At 39.9% G+C, this 20,054-nt stretch overlaps 1 protein-coding gene across 3 annotated transcripts in view; it reads left to right on the top strand.

The window, feature by feature from the left end:
* Positions 1 to 17,160, top strand: part of LOC149185697 (putative transcription factor bHLH041) — a 182,074-nt gene extending 164,914 nt beyond the window's left edge. For 2 of the 3 annotated variants that reach the window (XM_089412470.1, XM_089412472.1), the window contains 7 exons: positions 14,590 to 14,772; positions 14,857 to 14,985; positions 15,322 to 15,421; positions 15,555 to 15,569; positions 15,684 to 15,740; positions 15,817 to 16,485; positions 16,660 to 17,160. In XM_089412470.1, the coding sequence (XP_089268596.1) occupies positions 14,590 to 14,772; positions 14,857 to 14,985; positions 15,322 to 15,421; positions 15,555 to 15,569; positions 15,684 to 15,740; positions 15,817 to 16,485; positions 16,660 to 17,145 (1,639 nt within the window). In that variant the 3' untranslated portion in view covers positions 17,146 to 17,160. The remainder of the gene's footprint in view (positions 1 to 14,589; positions 14,773 to 14,856; positions 14,986 to 15,321; positions 15,422 to 15,554; positions 15,570 to 15,683; positions 15,741 to 15,816; positions 16,486 to 16,659) is intronic. The other variant, XM_089412471.1, reaches the window with a different exon arrangement.
* Positions 17,161 to 20,054: the final 2,894 nt, after the last annotated feature.

Raw genomic sequence — 20,054 nt, 5'->3', positions numbered from 1 at the left:
AGGTTCATCTGAACCTCCTCTGGAATCTGAAACTTTTGGTGGTGGAATGAAGTCAATCCGACGAATGGTTTGCACGATATCGACTGCCCTAGTTTGAAGCCGGAAACTGCTGAAACTGAAGCTACAACTGCAGAAGTAAAGATTGACTTGCGTGACCTAGAAGATCTCTTCATCTGAACTGCGCTGTAGGTTCATATGAAACTCCTCTGGAAGCCGAAACTTTTGGTGGTGGAATGAAGTCCATCTAACGGTCGGTTTGTGAGATATGGTCTACCCTAGTTTGATAATGAAGCCGCTAATGCTGATGCTACTGATCTAGGGTTTTCTACTGCTGATATGAATCAGATTTATTGTACTATTTCTCTTTGCAGAATTATTGAAGATAAAAGAAGATTTGATCAAAGGGTTTCCCCACACATTGTGGGGTTTGTCCCTGGCTAGTCGCCACATCTTGTGTCTCTTGTCTCGACTTGTTTTCTGTCGATCGTTTAATGTTCTATCTGCACTTTACTTTATGTACATGTGATTGCTAATCGGTGGAATATAATAAGAAAAAGAAGTAAATTATTATAAGCATAGAACATACCATAACTTAACATGGTATCAGAGCTGAGGTGAAGAAAAAGCCCGAGCAAGAGCAAGAGCAATCATTGAAGAGAAGATTGGCAAGGCTATCCTAAAAGAACTATGGGGTCCTCAACACTCTTTCCTGCCGAAGACAAGCTCCGTGAGAAAGCTGACTATCACGGATGGAAGATGTCTATCGATCTAACCCTTGAAGATCAAGGAGTGTTGGACCATGTAAGAGGAAATATTGTTGAGCCTTCATCAAATGCATCTGCTGCTGCCTGGAACAAATGGAAAAATGGAGAAGTCAAAACAATAGAAGATCATCCAGGACTCTATCAACAAGCACTTGGTGGCCTACATCTCTGAACTGGACACCTCCAAGGAAATCTATAATAGACTGGTGAGTTTATTTAAAGTTAATGATGCAAATCAAGTTTTGTTTCTTAGAAATAAGCTGAGCTAAATCAAGAAGAGTTAGGATGAAAGTATGCAAGCATACTTCTTAAGAATCACTGAGATCAAGAACGATCTCCTATCTATTGGGGAAACTATTACTGATAGAGAAATGGCACTCACAACTCTTGGAGGATTACCATCCGAATGGTACATGTTCAAGACTACTCTTCTGAACCATAATGTAATTCCTGGTTTCGAGGAATTAATGGCTAGATGCATTCAAGAAGAAACAAGGGAAGAAGTGCAAGAAATATCCATGCCTAAAGGTCCTCCTACTGCCTTTTCTTCTCATGCAAAGAGAAGAAAGGACTCACACCAGGACGATGATCAAAATCCCTCTGATGGCAAATCAAAGGAATGAAAAATTCAACAGCAAAGGTTAGAGGAGAGCTGAAGATCGTGGAAGAGGACAACCATTCAAGAAGGCTAGAAAGTCCAGGATGTATTAAATGCACTTGACCTCAAAAGGAACCTAGTGTCCATCTTGGAAATGGAAGACAGAGGCTACAAGGTAACCTTCAGCAATGGCAAGGTATGTATATGGAAAAATAATGTTAAAGATGCCTTTACTCTTGGGTTTAGTGTTGATTCATTATATCAGGTCGATGGAAGTCCGCTAGGTGTCATGTCTTGTGACACAAGTCTTTAGTTCGAACTTTGGCATCGGAGGTTTTCCAACCTTCATTACAAAGCTCTACCTGATGTAAGACAGATGGTAGTAGGGATGCCCAAATTCCAAGTAGAGAAAGAAGGTGTATGTCTGGGATGTGCCAAAGGAAATCTCAAAAGGGGACCATTCCCCTCAAGCCAAAGCAAGACCTCCGATATATTACAATTGGTTCACTCAGGCATACCTGAGGTTAGCATTAAGAGGGAGACTACTACACCACATACTCCTGCGCAGAATGGTGTGGTGGGAAGGAAGAACCGCACGATTGTGGAAGCTGTCTGGGCCATGCTACATGATTAAAGACTTCCAAAGTTTCTATGGGCTAAAACTACAAACATCACCATCATATATGTACAAAATTGATGCCCTCATCAAGCATTGGGTTCCAAGACTCCTAAAGGAAAGTTCACCGCAAGGTGAACAATCTTTCGACTTTGAGGAGCTCTCAAGAAGCCAACGCCAGGGAACCGAAAGAAAAGGATGATGAATCAATGCCTGATGTAGAAGAACCCATGGATCTGATAGATTCTCATCAAGAGGCCTTCATGGCTTAGGGGGATACTTGATGATGCTAAAGGACATGCTGCACCCTGAGGAACCTTCCGTCAAAGTAAGAAACTTAATAGGTATCAAGGATACCTGACCATCATGAGCACGATCATACAAAATGAGCCTTCGTCATTCTGAGATGCCGTCAAGCATCAAGTATGGAAGGATGCTATGACCGTAGAATATGAGTCTATTATGAAGAATGATGTCTAGGAAGTAGTTCCCAGGCCCTGGACAAGACAATTGTTACTTCAAAATGGCTTTACAAGATAAAGCATGCAGCAGATGGAAGCACGGAAAAGTATAAGGCTCGTTTTGTTGCTCGAGGTTTCTCCCAAAAGGAAGGTATAGAGTATGATGAGATATTTGCACCTGTTGCTAGATATACGACCATCCGCTTGATCATAGCCCTTGCCGCTTCACAAGGATGGAACCTACATCAGATGGATGTCAAGACTGCATTCTTGCATGGCTCGATCAAAGAAGAGGTCTACGTGGAGCAACCCGAAGGATTTGAGATTTATGATCAAAAATCTCATGTATATAGGTTGAAGAAAGCTCTCTATGGGCTGAAGTAAGCACCCCGAGCATGGTATGAGAGGATCGATAGCTACTTGATGAAGTTGGGATTCACTAGGAGTGAAGCCAATCCTAACCTTTACTTTAAGGTTGAAGATGACAAGCCTCTCATACTGGTATTGTATGTGGATGACCTCTTTCTAACAGGTGCAAACCCTCTCATTCACAAATGTAAGAGGGAGATGGCTTCTGAATTTGAAATGAAGGACCAAGGACTTGAAGTGTGGCAGAAGCCAAGGGAAATTTTCCTATCTCAAGGAAAATATGTGGTAAAGATATTGGAAAGATTCGGTATGATGGACTGCAAGCCTGTGACTACCTCGAGGATCTTAACTTTTAGAAGTTATATGGTAGTGATGTCGGACCAGACTTGGGAAATGCCTCTGAGTTTCAAAAACTCATTCGCATTGATGTTCTTGGTGAACCTCCGTCCGAACATATGTCTTGCAGTTAGCATTGTGAGCTCATATTTGGTTGAGCCTCACTGAATTGATGCCAGGAATCTTCTGAGATGTCTTCAGGACACAATCTCTCATGGATTAAGATACACTGCCAAAGATGTGAGACTACTTGGATATACTGATGTTGATTGGGCAGGCAGTGTGGTGGACCGTAAGAGCACTTCTGGGTGTTGTTTCACCTTGGGATCTCCTTCGATATCCTGGATGAGCAAGAAGCAGAAGTCGGTGGCTTTGAGCACCGCCAAAGCAGGATATATTGTTGCTAGCATGACCTTGTGTGAGGCAGTCTGGTTGCGAAAGCTCTTCAGTGAGCTGTTTGGATTTACATTGGATACCACTGTGATTCTCTATAACAACCAGAGGTGGGATTCGATTATTGAGGAATCCCGTATTCGTCAATTGCTCCAGCAGATAGACATCATCTGGGATATGGTAATTTGATGAGCAAGGATGCTCCATCGCATTAAGATGATGTACAGGTTGATACACCTTGTCAAAGCCCCGAGGAAAGATCTAATCTGTGATTTTCCCAAACGACTTGGAGTCGGCAAGAAACCCTTGTACAAGGGTCCTGCATGTTGCATACATTGAGGTCTGGGAGCTCTGAGGGTTTGCGGTTATTATTGGAGCAACGTACGACCACAGGGTGACTCACCCTCCCCTGGTGGTGCGCACTGGAACAAGATGATTCGCTCTCTTGTGGGACAAGATTCGCTCTCTTGTGGAACAGGATGACTCGCTCTCCTATGCAGCAGGACGATTAGTTCTCCTGTGAGACCTGGATTGATGTGTTCTCCATGGCGATTGTAGCAGGATTGATGTGTTCTCCTGTGAGGCCTAGATTGATGTGTTCTCCATGGCAGCGTGGATTGATGTGTTCTCCATGGAAATTGTAGCAGGATTGATGTGTTCTCCTGTCAGGCCTGGCTTGATGTGTTCTCCATGGCAATTGTAGCAGGATTGATGTGTTCTCCTGTGAGGACAGGATTGATTAGTTCTCCTGTCGAGGCATCCTACCCATGCAATCTAGGGCTCATGGGAAGTACCTCTCATCTGATCAATGAGCAGGGAAATGAAGTTAGGGACCATAGTAGTACCGATGGACGCATCGTTGTAACTACCATACTCCCTACGCTAGGATGACCTCCATTGATTTGGGATCAATGATACTGGTCTGGGACCAGTGGTAGGAGTTGTACCATACTATGACGCTGACTTCGGGTCAGTTGAGACTGGTCTGTGATCAGTGGTACATACTTTGAGACTGACTTTGAGTCAGTGGAGGATGATATTGGTCTGGGACCATTGGAGTTGTACTCACTATGACTGCTGACTTTGGGTTGGTTGAGACTGGTCTGGGACCAGTGGTACATACTCTGAGACTGACTTTGAGTCAGTATGATACATCCTCGATCATTTCTTCTTCTTCATAATTTGGACAAAAGCAGAGTAGAACAGAACAATGCAAGAGCAGAGCAGAACAAAACAAAACAGTACAGATCAGTGTAGGGCAGAACAAGACAAAGCAGAACAGGCAAAATAGAGCAGAGCAGGGCAAGGGTCAGGCTGTACAGGGCAGTGCATTTGATGGATGAATAGTAACGATCGATAGACAGATTGCAGATGAAGTTCTCCATGGTTGAGAGGGAGTGTTAAAATTGGCAACCAAGGCAAAACTTCATGTGGGTCATCTTATTCATGGCTAATAATATTTTTATTAGATTCCTCTCATCGAGAGGTGTAGGATTGATATAAAGATCATCCAATTCCGATAAGTATTCATGGAGATATGAATTTATTTTGATTATGGAATTATTATCAAGCCGACCTACAACTCATGTAGGCTCCGAAGCCCAACAGTCGCATCTATTCACCCTCCAACGTTGTGTATAAATATAAGAGGACTTTTCCTCATTTAGACTCACTCATCTCATCACATCTCTCTCTCTCTAGTGCGCAGATATGAGTCTCTTCTCTACTGCGCTGAAATGGGTCTCTCTCTCTCACACATGTGAAGCCGGAAGCTGTTGAATTTGAAGCTGCAACTGCAGAAGTAAAGATTGAATTGCGTGGCCTAGAAGATCTCCTCTTTCGAACTGCACTGTAGGTTCATCTAAACCTCCTTTGAAAGCCGAAACGTTTGGTGGTGGAATGAAGTCAGTCCGACGAACGGTTTGCAAGATATCGACTGACCTAGTTTGAAGCCGGAAACTGCTGAAACTGAAGCTGCAACTGCAGAAGTAAATATTGACTTGCGTGGCCTAGAAGTTCTCCTCTTTGGAACTGCACTGTAGGTTCATCTGAACCTCCTTTGAAAGCCGCAACTTTTGGTGGTGGAATGAATTCAATCCGACCGGTTTGCAAGATATCGACCGCCCTAGTTTGAAGCCGGAAACTACTGAAACTGAAGCTACAACTGCAGAAGTAAAGATTGACTTGCGTGGCCTATAAGATCTCTTCATCTGAACTACGATGTAGGTTCATCTGAACCTCCTCTGGAAGCCGAAACTTTTGGTGGTGGAATGAAGTCAATCCGATGAATGGTTTGCAAGATATCGACTGCCCTAGTTTGAAGCCGGAAACTGCTGAAACTGAAGCTACAAATGCAGAAGTAAAGATTGACTTGCGTGGCCTAGAAGATCTCCTCATTTGAGCTGCACTGTAGGTTCATCTAAACCTCCTCTGGAAGCTGAAACTTTTGGTGGTGGAATGAAGTCAATCTGACGGTCGGTTTGTGAGATATGGTCTGCCCTAGTTTGATAATGAAGCCACTAATGCTGATGCTACTGATCTAGGGTTTGCTACTGCTGATATGAATCAGATTTATTGTACTATTTCTCTCTGCTGAATTATTGAAGATAAAAGAAGATTTGATCAAAGGGTTTTCCCACACATTGTGGGGTTTGTCCCTGGTTAGCCACCACATCTTGTGTCTCTTGTCTCGGCTTGTTTTCTGTCAATCGTTTAATGTTCTATCTGCACTTTACTTTATGTACATGTGATTACTAATCGGTGGAATATAATAAGAAAAAGAAGTAAACTGTTATAAGCATAGAACATACCATAACTTAACATGTTCTCTAAACAAATTTGGTTCCTGCTGCCAGTTATCCTCCCAATAATGTACAAGGTTCCCAGCTCAGATCTCCCAAAAACTATGTTGTTGTACAATGGCTCTATTTTCCCAAGCAAGGTTCCAAATGTGGGAGCCCTTGATGAGCCCTGACATTCGAATATGATCCCTCTCCTACCAACTATTTGCATATTTCTACTTCCAAAGCTTGGCCCAAGGGGTTGTTGATTCCTTAAGCCACCTCCACCAAAGTTTGGCTCCCAAAACTCTACTGAGGATTTCAGGGTCATGAAGCCCCAAACCACCATGGGCCTTAGGTTTGAAAAGCTTGTCCCAAGCTACCAAAGCCCACTTCTTTTTCTATTCCCCTTTGCCCCAAAGAAAATCTTGTTGAATACTCCTGATTTGTTGCATAAATCCTTTAGGAGCGGGAAGAGCTGATAACATGAAAATGGGCATAGCCTGTAGGATAGACTATATAAGCATAAGATGCCCCACCAAATTCAAAGACCGGCAGGTCTATTTCCTGACCTTGTCCTAAAGTTTACTAGTTACCGGCTCCCACACTCCCTTGATCAGAGGTTTGTCAATAAGAGGCATTCCAAGGTACTTGGAGGGTAACTCATCCCTTTGAAACCCGAGAATTCTGGTGAGGTTCCTCTGAATAGAAATGTGAGTGTTGAAAAAAAACACCTTTGATTTGTCAAGGCTTACCTCTGTACCAATGGCCAAAGCAAATTCGTTCAAGATTTTTTTGAAAGCTCTAGCTTCCTTGACCGTAGGAATGCCTTGCAGCATTGTGTCATCAACAAATTATTGATGAGAAGAAGCAGCACCATCTGGGGTAAGTTTCAGACCCTAGATTCTTCCTTCATCATTTGCCATTTTGATCACTCTGCCTAGCCCTTCCATCATGAGAACAAAGAGGAAGGGGGAGAGTGGATCCACTTGTCTGAGACCCCTAGAAGGCATAAATGTTCTAGAGGGAGAGGCGTTAAGCAGAATGGAGAAGCTAGCTGTGGAGGCAAGGGCCATAACCCATCTTATCCAGTTGTGGTCGAAGCCATAAGCTCTTAGCACTGCCCTGATGTAAGACCAGCTTAACTTATCATAATCTTTCACTAGGTCCAGCTGCATGATCATAGCAGCTTCCTTATTGATCTTAAGAGAGTGTACCTCCTCGTGAGCTTGTATGATGTTGTTGAGAATCTGTCTTCCCTCCATAAGTCAAGTTTTCTCCTCTAAGACGAGAGCAAGAAGAATAGGCTTGAGTTTGTTAACCATCACTTTGGAAATAATTTTGTACACTACATTAGATAAGGCTATGGATTTGAATCTTTCTGGTGTCATAGCTTTTTCCTACTTTGGAATCAATGCTATGAAATAGGCATTAGGAGCTTTCAAAACAGTTTTGGATCTTCAAGAGTCTTCCACAACATCAAGGATATCTTGTTTAACTATTTTCCAGCAAGCTTTGAAGAAGTCCACATTGAAACCTTCAGGACCAGGAGCTTTCCCATTTTGCATCTTATTGATAACTTCACTAATCTCCTCTTCAAACACTAGCCTGTTAAGATCATGGTTGTCTTCCCTGGTTACAAGCTTAGGAATGAACTTAATGAAATTGTTAATGAACCAAGATCTGTCAACAAGAGGCTCCTCTGTTATGCTAACGAAGTGCTAAACTAGGATAGATTCCATTTCTTTGTGAGAGTCAACCTCTTTCCATTGAGAATCTTTAAGTTTTGAAATTTTGTTATGAGGTTTTTGATCCAAGGTTGATCTATGAAAAAACTTTGTGTTTGTTTCTCCTTCTCTAATCCATTGCACCCTCGATTTTTGTCTCTAGAAAATCTCCTCTTACATTCACCAATCTTCCCATTCGTTCTGATGAGAGTCAACCTAAGTTTTCCGTTCCTTGGTAAAACCTTCTCAGATGATGATCTGATTAATATCCTGAATTTTCTACTCAACTTCTCTTTTAGATTTAAAAATATTACCAAACATTTTTTCGTTCCAATATTTAATCCTAGATTTGATGTGCTTAAGTCTCTGCTACAACATGAAAATTTTAGTGCCTTGAACGGGCATATCTTCCGTCCACCATTTTTCAATATTGTTGGTGAAGTCAGAGTGAGGGAGCTAGACATTTTCAAACCTAAAAAGTTTGTTCCTCAGTGTACCCATCAAAGTAGCTTCAAGTTGGACAAGATAGTGGTCCGAGCCTCCAAAGGGAAGGATTAAAGTTGACATATCAAGGCCTGTGAGAAGGAGGTCCTCCGAGATTATGAATCTATCTAATTTAGAGGTGACTTGAGAAGCCCCTCCCCTCTTATTATTCCAAGTAAAAGTTCCATTTACTGTTTTGGTGTCCACTAGCCCCATGTTATTCATGAAGTTCTGGAAGGCAATGGAGTCTCTGCCTAGTCTTCTGGTACTGCGTTTTTTCTCAGTAAGAGATCTGATCATATTGAAATCCCCTGTTAGGATCCAGGGCATATAAGGATATCTCTCTCTCAGCTCCTCAAGGGAGGTGAGAAGCTTAAGTTTGTCTTCTAGTTTTTGAGGACCATAGACATTAGTGATCATGTAGATAACCTTATCACCCAAAGGTTGAATCAACAACGATAGATAGTTCCTAGAAGCTTCAACATCCAAGATTCCATGTTTTTGAGGATCCCATAGAGTAAGAATCCCACCCACCGAGTTATCCTCTTTAACATCTAGATACTCATACTTGATTAACCATTTGTTGTGTATCTCTCTGATCTTATCCATCGAACATTTTGTTTCCTGAATAAAAACCATATATGATTTTTCTTCTTTTATTCTACTACTAAGAGTTCTTTGTTTCCTTTTGCTTCTTAGACCCCTAATGTTCCAGGTTGTAAGCTTCATTAAGAAAGGTTTGTAAAGGAGTAACTGGTAAGATCCCTCATCTTACCTGAGTTAATCATAAGTTTCCCACATTCGGTCAGCAGCTCATTCTGTTTTTTTCTTCCTCTTTTCCTACTCGAGTTCTTGGAAAAATGCATCGGTGTATCCTCCATTGTTTTCACTCCCCTATTCTCTTGGCTATCATAGTTTCTTTTGACTCCAGAACACTTCATTTGTGATCTCCAGAGGAAGAGCTGTTGAACCCTATCAAACTCCTCTTTTGGTAGAGTGTCTACCCCATTGGTTATTCCCCGCTCCAGAAAATTTTCTAGATCTAAATTCTCCCTCTCTAGAATCTACTGCAGTTCATGGTCTTCCGTTCCAGCCTCACTTGGGGTCATCTCGTGATCCCTGCTAAGCTCCATAATGATTGGCATATCATCCTTTTGTTTGTTGTTTTCCGGTATATCCTCCATATTAGCATCCCTTTCCTTCTCAGTGGGAATATTCTCCGATTCCTGGTTTGTCCCATTGTTTTCGACTTCTTCTTCTAAGATCTTGAAACTATTGTGGCTTGGTTGTCTGTCTTCATTAATTTTCTTTTGGTATCGCTTTCCTCCTTTCCCTTTACCCCCAACCTTAGTAAAACCTTCAGGATCCTTGCCTGTAGTGGCTTTCGTATTGCTCTCCAGCTTGTTCAATGGGTAGTCCCTATATAGGTGCTCGTGTTCATGGCACTTACAACACCTAAATGGGATGTGTTCATAGTCCACCGCCTGCACCCATTCCTCGTCATACACTTCTAAAATTATTGCATTCGGAAGTGCCTCAGATAAGTCCATTTCCACACAAATCTGGGCGAAGGAAGTGTATCTGTCTCTTAGTGTAGCATCTCAGATCTTTATAAAATGACCTAGCTTGTTGCCGATAGCCTTTAGAGACTCTGACAGCCAATAATATAAAGGAAGGGAGTAAAGTCTTATCCATGCTGGCACCGATGTGAAAATTTCTCATTCTGGGACAAAGTTCATTACCCATGGTCTCAAATAAAGGCCTGCAAAAGCGTAAAAATAAGGTCCTCCATCAAACAGTCTGTCTTTATCCTCTAAGCTTGTGAACACCACTGTGAAGAAGCCCTTGGACCCAAGGTGAAGTTCAATTTTCCCCTTTGGTTTCCAATGGTTCCTTATCCATGCTTGCAAAGCCTTCTCCATTGGCCAAATCCCCATAAATTTACATATAACAACATATTCCACCATGTGTTCTCTGTGCACCTGTAGCGCTGGGTCACTTAAAATGACTTGAGGAATAGTGGTCAACTTGGGTTTACAGACCCATGATGTGCTCATAGGAGCAACTTTCTGACTTGTAACCTCTGTCCTCTTCTCCTTACTAGCTTCCTCATGATTCTCTTCCTGTCTTAAGGTCTGATGGTTTTTTATTTTTCTGTATTCGTAAACTCTGTTACCACCTTTGTTGGTTTCTTGAAGCGATGCGATCCAACTCCCTTGCTTTTGTTTGCAACCACTTGACTGTAGGAGGGAGTTGAACTCCCTCCTCTGCGCCCTGCTATGGTGACCAGCGACAAAACCCTAAATCAAAACCCTAGTTCAGATTGCAGAGCACCAACACCTTTTCGCACATAGCAGAATTGAAATAAGAATTGCAAGTGATTTTTTTAGTGGTTCACGGACCCCATAAATTGGTGGCCGCTACATCTACGTAATATTTATACCAGGCAGATCCACCTAAAGGGATTACTTCTTGTTAGCTCAACCAAAAGATCTTGACCCCGAGGGTTTCAAGAGAATTGACCCTGTGACCTATAAATAGCAAAGGTTCTTTTAACAACAAGGACTTGACCAATTGAGCTAACCCTCAGGACTACTGCAAGTGAGGGTTATAGACAGTTTACCAAAGAATGTGCGAGCAAATAGTTGCTACAACCCCTTTATTTTTGTGGTCGTGTACCCATTTATTTCTTGGTTCCCATTAATAGTTTGAAGATGTTTAATTGAATGAACAATTGTATCTGAGATTGAATCCAAGCATTGCCCCCATGTATTTTCTAATATTGTGCTATAGTTATGTACTATGCAGTCAAGCGATTACATGTGTGAAAAACTCCTTTATCTAAAGATCATCACTATTTGTTGTCGACAATTTGACCCCAATTATATCTTGGCTTCTTATGTTAGTTTCGCCCCATGCCTCCCTCGCTGTATGACTTCTTCTCTCATATTTTTATAATAAAAAATTGCTTCCCTGAATTTTCATGTTAGCCCTGCATTAAATTTGTCACCATAATAATCATTGTAACTTGTAAGAAAATCAATATTATATTAAATAAAATATTAAATCTTAATTTTGAATTAATATCTACAATTATAGTTTGCAATTATTATTACTATAAATTAAAATTAAGAATTAAAAAAATTAAATAATAAATTAAAAATAAAACTTAATTAACTAATGATCAAAATACCAAATTATATTAAAATAATTACAAATTAAACAAATATTAAGCAAAAAATTGAATATAACATTATATATAAATTAATACAACAAATATTAAAAAATTAATATAAAACAGATTAATTGAATTAGAATATAATAATTGAAATAATATAAATTAAATAATACAATTAAAATAAATATTAAATAAAAACTTAATATTAAGTAAACTTACCTTCACTCCAAAACCCATGTTTCATATAAACATTGAGTTTAGAGACGACAAAAGGTACAATGCGACTGAGATTAGTTCTATCACCTTTTAGAGGGAGTCTGGCTCCCCTCTTAGACTCAAGGATGTGATGTTTGTTCTGGGTATAAAGAAGAATCTTGTCTCCATAGTTGTGTTGCAAGACCGTGGCTACGATGTGATATTTAGCAAAGGGAAGGCTTTCTTGAGACACATAGCCACGAGACAGGTGAAGCAAATCAGAGTTTGAGTCAAGAACCTGTATGCATTTGAGGTAGAAGATGCATGCAAAGCCTTGAGGAGAAAGGCATATTTGGTGGCTAAGAGGGAGCATGTTAGACCTCTCAACATGTAGTCTCAGAAGCAGCCTCAAGAAGTTGTGGTGTAGCCACAAATGGAGAAGTAGACAAGAGGTAGAGTGGAGACATCTACTCAACTAGAGACCTCCAGTAGGGGGAGAGTTCGAGTCAAGTGGGGAGAGGGAGCACATGTAGCTATACCTCCAGGAGCGAGGTGGAGCGATATAGACCCTTAGTCCAAGAATGCATAAATTTGGGTAGGGTTCATTGAGGTGTGTTTGTCTCATGGATCATTACCCTTGCTACAACGACCCACAATAGTCAGTAGCAAGAGGATCAATGTTAGTCAGATGATGAGGAGTGCAGAAGAGTGTTGATAATAGAGCAGGAAGCTTAGTAGCAGAGTTAACAACAACACAATTTTTCTAGTAGATAGTTGCAGACACACTTGATTCAATTAGTGTTTTAGTTTTTGGATGCTTCTCAGTTGTAGATGTTGCAATAATAGTAGCAACAGAGAAAAGTGTTGCATATAGTACATTCCAAAGGTGCTAGATTTGGGTAGATGTTAATCCCTTTCTTGTTGAGAGGGAGTGTTGAAAATGCAGCAAGAAAATTCTAATTTAATTTTGCCTTGATTAAATTAGGATAAATTTCAATTTCAATTTCAACAGAATACTTAGAGGTAGTTAACTGAGGTGACACGACTCTTGTCATTCAGTGAACTCAGTAAATTCAATTTGGAGACACTTGAGTTCATTTCTACATGATTGATTACTAACGTGTAGCAATCTATTTCAGTTAATCTGAGTTATTATCAACATAACTAGTTCTCATTGTTAGTAGAACTAGTGGAGGTTCAGTCAAGGGTGTGTAAATTTTTTCACACTGAGTGAAAAGGGTGTGTAACTTTTTCCACACTGAATAATCATCCAATTTACTAATCTATCAGCCTAAATTAACTCATGCATGCAAAGAATTCAAGTTACCCAGTTGATATTGGAGTTCAAGGGTGGTGTACTATCAGTTGTAAACTAGTCCAAGTTGTACAAATGGTGCATGCAGTGAAAGAAGGGCCTAAAGGAATTGCGTAATTCTCAATGAGAAATTTCCCTAATTAATAGGGACTAATTCCTCATCAAACAACGCAAGGAAATATGGGCTTGAAGGCTCGAAATTTTGGCTAAGTATTGGCTAAGGTTGGTCATTCAGGGGGAGGATAGAAGATACAGGTGTAGGTTGAACTCAAGCTTGAGCAGAACATATTGTATTCATCCAAATTCTTTGATTAATGCAATACATATAGTAAGGGGTCTTGAGCAGTTGCTTTCCCCTAGATAAATCTCTGTGTATATGTGTTGAACCTTGATGCATGTTAATGATTTGTGTTCTCGATTGTGATTTTCTTTCCACAAATGAGTAGAGTAGCTTCAAGTCTTGTAATCTAGTAAATTCCATGAGCAGTTTTGAATCTACACATTAAATTTCTACACAAACAGTTACATGAATAACTAGAGTTATAAACATCATAAAAACAACAACTAATAAAAAAACATATAAATCATGAAGATAATAAAAGGTCAAAGTCAATAAGATTGTTTGCATACTTACAATAAAGTGTTGATGTTGGGCTCAAAGGGAAGCCCATTTTGAGGTGAGTTAGTCATCCCTCAACATTCATTAACAATAATTTCAAATCATCCAACTTATGTAGAAAATTATTCCAGGAGCAACTTTACAAGTTGGTATAAGTCCACGGTATAGAGATAATCATTTTGTGTACTCTCGGTAGTTAAGGATGTAGGCTATTCAACAACTCTGAATACAAAATCCCCTATAAAATGAAATTTCTGGCCATGTTAAAAATGTATGATAGTTGAGTTATATGTGAAAGTAAATATTCGAAAATGACAAGGACTGAAATTAATAATTATTAAAACACGGCACAAAAGCCCTATTTTGTCGTTTAATGAGATAATAACTATTATATCGTAAATCTAAGACGTGGATCAAGGCACAAAAGTCCCTTTTTGTCTTTTAATGAGAGAAGAGCACAAAAAGTCTTGTCTCCCACTTGGTTGTTGGGATATCTCGTCAGGGAGGCTGATGCTCCTGTGCGACCAATCACGACCTTCAATCCAAATTCAAAACCCCATCCAATACCTATACGGGAGCCCCCACCACAAAACCATATTTCCCGCGTTCGTGCCTTATTCACTTTTTAACCCTTTTACCATCTCTACAATCACAGTAAATGTCACCTCCCTCCCCTGTTCACACTTCTCAACAACTCGTGCCTTGGCAACTCTTAAACCCTTTCCATTCGACAACTAATTTCCTCAATTTTCCAGGCTCTGTATTTCTACGTCGGCGAGATCCAGTACAGGCTTTCTTCTCCTCAACTTTTATGTTATCGAGATCATGGACTTCATTTTCTACTTGGATGACCACTCACTCCAACAAATAATGAGACGCATTGTAATACCTTTAAAGTGGACCTATATTGTGCTGTGGTTCTTGGATCAGCCACCACAGTAAGTTTCTTTCTCTCTATTCTCATGCTTTGTGTCTAATTAAGGATATTACATTTTGTATCTAATTTTCCGTTTAATTTTCAGAGAATTAGCATGTAAAGACGGATGGTTTAACCCAGAAATGGAAGCTGGTTCCTCTACGGCCGCGGCCCAGAGCGCAGGCCAAACCCTTTTCAATTTGTACAAGCATTGTCGCTTTGCTCTGGATGTTGGGTAAGTTATATCCATACTCACAGAATGTAGGATCTGTGTGAGCGAATTAATAGGTTACATATCAGTTTTATGTCTAATTTTCTGAAGTTTGAGAGCCCTCTGCAAAAGAAGTATATATTTCAGAGAGCGTGTTATATATATAAATGAAATTAAAGATCTCTGTGTTAAATTAATAAGTAGAACAATTTTAATTTTAATTTGGCTAATTTAAAAATGTATCTATTTTATTTTTTAAAATTATTTGTAAATAATCAAAAGTCTGCCCATATCGAAATTGCCAATAAAATATTGTACATAGAATGTTGGCAGAATTTTGATACAATTTTGCCAATTCAGAGTTCCAGGTTTGGCATTGAATCAACCACCGTATGTTTGGTTAACGGTAAATGAGCTCCTGCGCTTCAGGTCTAATGAAAGCCAGGAACTGTTTTACAAGGTAAAATAATTAGTTTTCCATTTCAGCCCACATTCAAATTGTTATTTCTGGCGCAATATTTAACGCATAGAAAACGCTTCCCATGGCTCTGAATTTATTGTTTCTGTCTCTCTCATTGCAATCTTGTATGCAGGCCGTCGGCATTCAGGTGAGCGTTTACACTGCCTTCCCCGTTTTAGACACGTGGCAAGTCGACTTAATTAATTGTGCTCGATCGATTGGTACTTCTCGCTGCCCATCCTGAGATTTCATTATTTCTTAGACTGCAGTGTTCATTCCTTGTGGAAACGGCGTAGTAGAGCTGGGAACAACAAATTTGGTGAGACATTATATTATTCCCACCACTCGTCTGCATTCTGTTGATTCCATGCTAAATTCCATGGTTTCACTTGCAGGTTCAAGCGGATGAGCAGAATAAATTACGAATTTCAAGCCTCCTGGCGAGTGTAACTATCATGTCACCCAATATTTCTATCCCCTTGCCCATGGCCACGCGTGGGACGAGTGTATTAACTTCATCTTGCTCTTTGCTTCTATCGCGCTCTATTGACAGACCTGGGAGTTCATATCTACAGCGTCCCACCATGTTTACAGGGGATCAAATCAATATACCGCAGGATACCCACCAACATTCTATGTCCGCCTCGGAATTGGCTACTGGGTTTGATGCTTACCTGCAAACGTTGCAATTGCGGCCTTCTTCTGGGCTTTTGACCGGTGGCCTTGGAGCGCAACTTTGGGTTCCAGGCCCACCGTTTTTCCCACAAACCAGTCGGGCCGGCAGTTTCCCAGTCGCCCCCTCAACAAGGAACATCATTCTCAGCGCATTTGGCATCTGGAGACCGCCAAGTAAGTTGGTTATGCCCCCGATGTTTGAGGGTCAGTACAAATTGAAGAGATGCCTAGCAATTTTGAGGCATATTCATGCAGAAAAACTGGGACAAGTCTCATTGTCTACGGTTTCTAGCAGTCAGGTTCATCATAAGATTTCTGAGCGTAAGAGGAGAGAGAAATTGAAGGACAGCTTTGAGGCGTTGCGTTCAGTCATCCCTCGTTGCGCAAGGGTACGTTCCATGAAAATAAAGCTTTTTGTTGTAAAGAAATGAAGTTTTATGGCCAACCATTGACCTTGGGATTTAATCTCTATAGCTATTGAAAATATATGAAACAGTTCTTCTCTTAAATTTAAGTTAGAAGTAGGTACAAAAAAATGAGTTTTGTTGTTAATATATTTGCAGAAAGACAAGGCTTCCATATTGGGGTACACGATAGAGTATTTAACTAGTCTCAAATCGCGGGTGGAAGAACTTGAAGAGAGGAATAAAGAGTTGGAATCAGAATTGAAGAAGCTCCCGCGTGCTCAATCTCAGGAGGGTGCAGCCACCAGCACAGCCCTGCAACAACCGGACTTCACATGTAGTGAGGGAAGTGACAGCTTGGTGACAGTTGAGGTATCAAAGATTGGAGGCGGCACTATTTCTGATGAAATGGGGAATATAGTAGTGGTGGTCGACAGGCCTACAAATACGACTGATTTGATGATTGCGATGGTGGAGAGTCTGAGAGAAATGAATGTCCCTCTTGTTTCTATGGCCACATCCACAGCACACCACGAAGGCGATCCATCACGCTTGAGATATCGAATGACTGCGACCATCAAATTGGAAGATCATGTAAGATATATAAAACTGGATTGCCATTCACATTTCATTAGAGATATATAACTGTATTTCAAGCCTTCACATTCTCATTCTATTTTTATTGTTAATATTTGTGATTGGTGGGGAAATTTGTAGGACATGGAGCAGGTGAAGGAAGGGTTGGTGAGCGGGGCGAGGAAAAACGGGTAGGAAGGTTGGGTCAATGGTCTCGACTCTCCACTTGCATTCTGGCTCCATTAGAGAGATGTATCTACACGCCTTCGCCATATATATGTTGCTAATATTTGTGATTGGTCGGGAAATTTGCAGGACATGGAGCAGGTGAAGGAAAGGGGGTAGGGAAGATGGCGGGCCTCCGCTGCCGTAGAGCGGTTGGGTTAGGTCAATGGTCTCGACTCTCCACGTCCATGTCGTTCCACTGTACATCATCTCATCTTCATCTCTCAGTTTATTTCAAATCGTTATTCAAAGTCGGCCTCGATGGTTCTAACGGATTCCATTTGAATATCTAAGTAATTGTATTCTAACGGTTTTCCTCCCAAAGTATATTAGAAAGGCTAACTATTAATCACTATATCATAGCTATATATATTGGAAAGGCTAAATATTAATCACTATATCATAATTATGTTAGTCACTTAGTGGTTGATTGCTTTTGCACATTCTTTATTGAATGAAAGTAAATGGAAAATAACGTAAGTCCATGTTTACTTTATCTTATGTTAATATTTATTTTATGATATTTAATAACCATTTAGGATAATTATTTTTATTTTTATTTATAATTGTAATTAAAGTTTAGTTTAATTTATAGATGAAATAATTCTTTTTACTAAAAATTGATAATATAATTTCAAGTAAGATTGCGATATTATTTTTATGTGTTATTTTCCAACATTCAATTTAGATCAGGGTGAGAGAAAGGCTAGAAGTGAGGACCAAAGTAGGGAGGAATTGTAGGCTAAAGTCATGTTGGATAGTGCAAGCAACTGGGAGATGGTTTCCAAAATGAAAAAGGAAAGCATAACAACTAGCTTGGAGGTGCAAGTGAAAAGCACCTTGAAAGATCTATAGGTCATTTCCAGATGAACATAATCCATGCAGATTGGCAAGAGTCTCATCCAAGACTTGGTTAAATGTTGCTACATGTTGGGTGGCACATTGGAGGGAGTTATTGCTTAGAAATGAAGCCCATCATCTGGCATCCACATTAATGTCACAGTGGTAACCCCCATTAAGGAGGGATTAGGAACAAACTTTCTTGAATCCTATATTAAAATTAATTAGGCTTTAAACCATCACATGTAGTGTTAGAATTACTAGAGAGAAAATTAAATTATGTGATGGAAATGTTAAAACAACCAACAACAAATTAAAAAACAATAAACACAATGTTTTATCGTGCAAAACCCCAATCTAGGGAAAAAAACTAACAAAATTATGTTATTGTCCTTGGCCAAAACCCATTCAAGTGAGCCTTCACCGCTCACCTCCCGTGGCCCATTATAATGAAGTTTTCCTATTCCTTTCGAAGGATTCCTTAAAACCATGGGAATCCAAAACCATGTGCCCATCAAAACCACCATTGTTGATTGAGTAACTTTGACTCAGTTACAGAGTCAAGTTTTACCTAAAAATCCCAACTTAAAACTTCGCTTGGGGTTTCCCTTGACAAAATATGACCAAACAAACCAAGTCAGTCAACCCTCTCACCTTTGAGCCCTACCCCCACAAATTTTATATCCAGGATATAATTTGTCATGCGCCTATCACATATGTCTAACTCCAAAATTCATCGATAATTTTCTAGGGGTAGACATGCCTTACTAGGTCCTATAGCAGTATGCCCATTTACATGTAATAAATAATTTAACTCCATATAAAACAATAATAAAAAATTCATTGTTGCTATGGCCATCCTCTTTCTTGGTGCTCCCTTCTCGAGATCTGGCTTTTGTGCTTTTTCTCCCTATGAATGTTATGCAACCAACTGACAAAATAGAGGAAGGGATAGATCAACAACTTCAAAATTAGCCTCTTCGAGGGGGAAACCTCCTTTACATTACATAAATGAACAATTATTGGATGATTCAAATGAAAAAACATCCTTTCTATATATAGGAGTCTAAGGGGTCACAATATAATCAGAGCCGACATAACAATAATAATGTAAGGGCACAACAATAACAATAGTGGGCTTTTATGGGGCACAATAATAATAATATGGGGACAACATAGGCAAAACAATAACAATAAGGGCTACAATGACAATAATAATAGGGCAATACACTAGTATTATAGGGACCTAACATACCCCTCTCCTTTAAAAAAGTGTTGTCTTCAATGCTTGAGTAGTTTTGGATGTTTATGTATAAAATTTTCATCCTCCCATGTGGAATCTTCAGCGGGTAAGTTATTCTACTTGATGAGATACTCTGAAATTGATCGATTTTGTAGCTGTCGAATTCTTTCTTTTGTGATTGCTTTCGGTTCTAATATGATTTTTCCTTCCTCATCAAGTTCTGGAAATATTGTTTGAACTGGGAGCTTGTCACCTATAACCTTCTTTAAGCATGAAAAATGGAAAACTGGATGCACTCGGGAAGATGTAGGAAGCTCCAATTTGTATGTCATAGTATCAATCTTTTGCAACACCTTATATGGACCATAATACTTTGGTGATAATTTATTATCCTTCTTAGCTTGCTTGAGGGACATTTGTTTGTACGGTTGTAGTCGTAGAAATACATAGTCGCCTACATCAAAAAAAAATTCCCTGCGATGTTGATATGCATACTGTTTCATTCTATTCTGCACCAAAGTGAGGTTATCCTTTAAGAGTTGAAGAACTTGTTGTTGATGCTCGATATGATCTTCCGCTACTTGAACCTTAAAATTTTCTCTTAAATATGATGTGATGGACAGTGGATGATATCCATAAAGTACCATAAATGGGGTCATTTTTGCTGCTG

The sequence above is a fragment of the Pinus tabuliformis genome, chromosome 3_1, assembly GCF_031772625.1.
Source record: "Pinus tabuliformis cultivar Carrire ecotype Pingquan chromosome 3_1, CPIR1, whole genome shotgun sequence".
Taxonomy (NCBI): domain Eukaryota; kingdom Viridiplantae; phylum Streptophyta; class Pinopsida; order Pinales; family Pinaceae; genus Pinus; species Pinus tabuliformis.
Note: the sequence above shows the minus strand (reverse complement) of the source record. Positions and strands in the feature narration are given on the sequence as shown.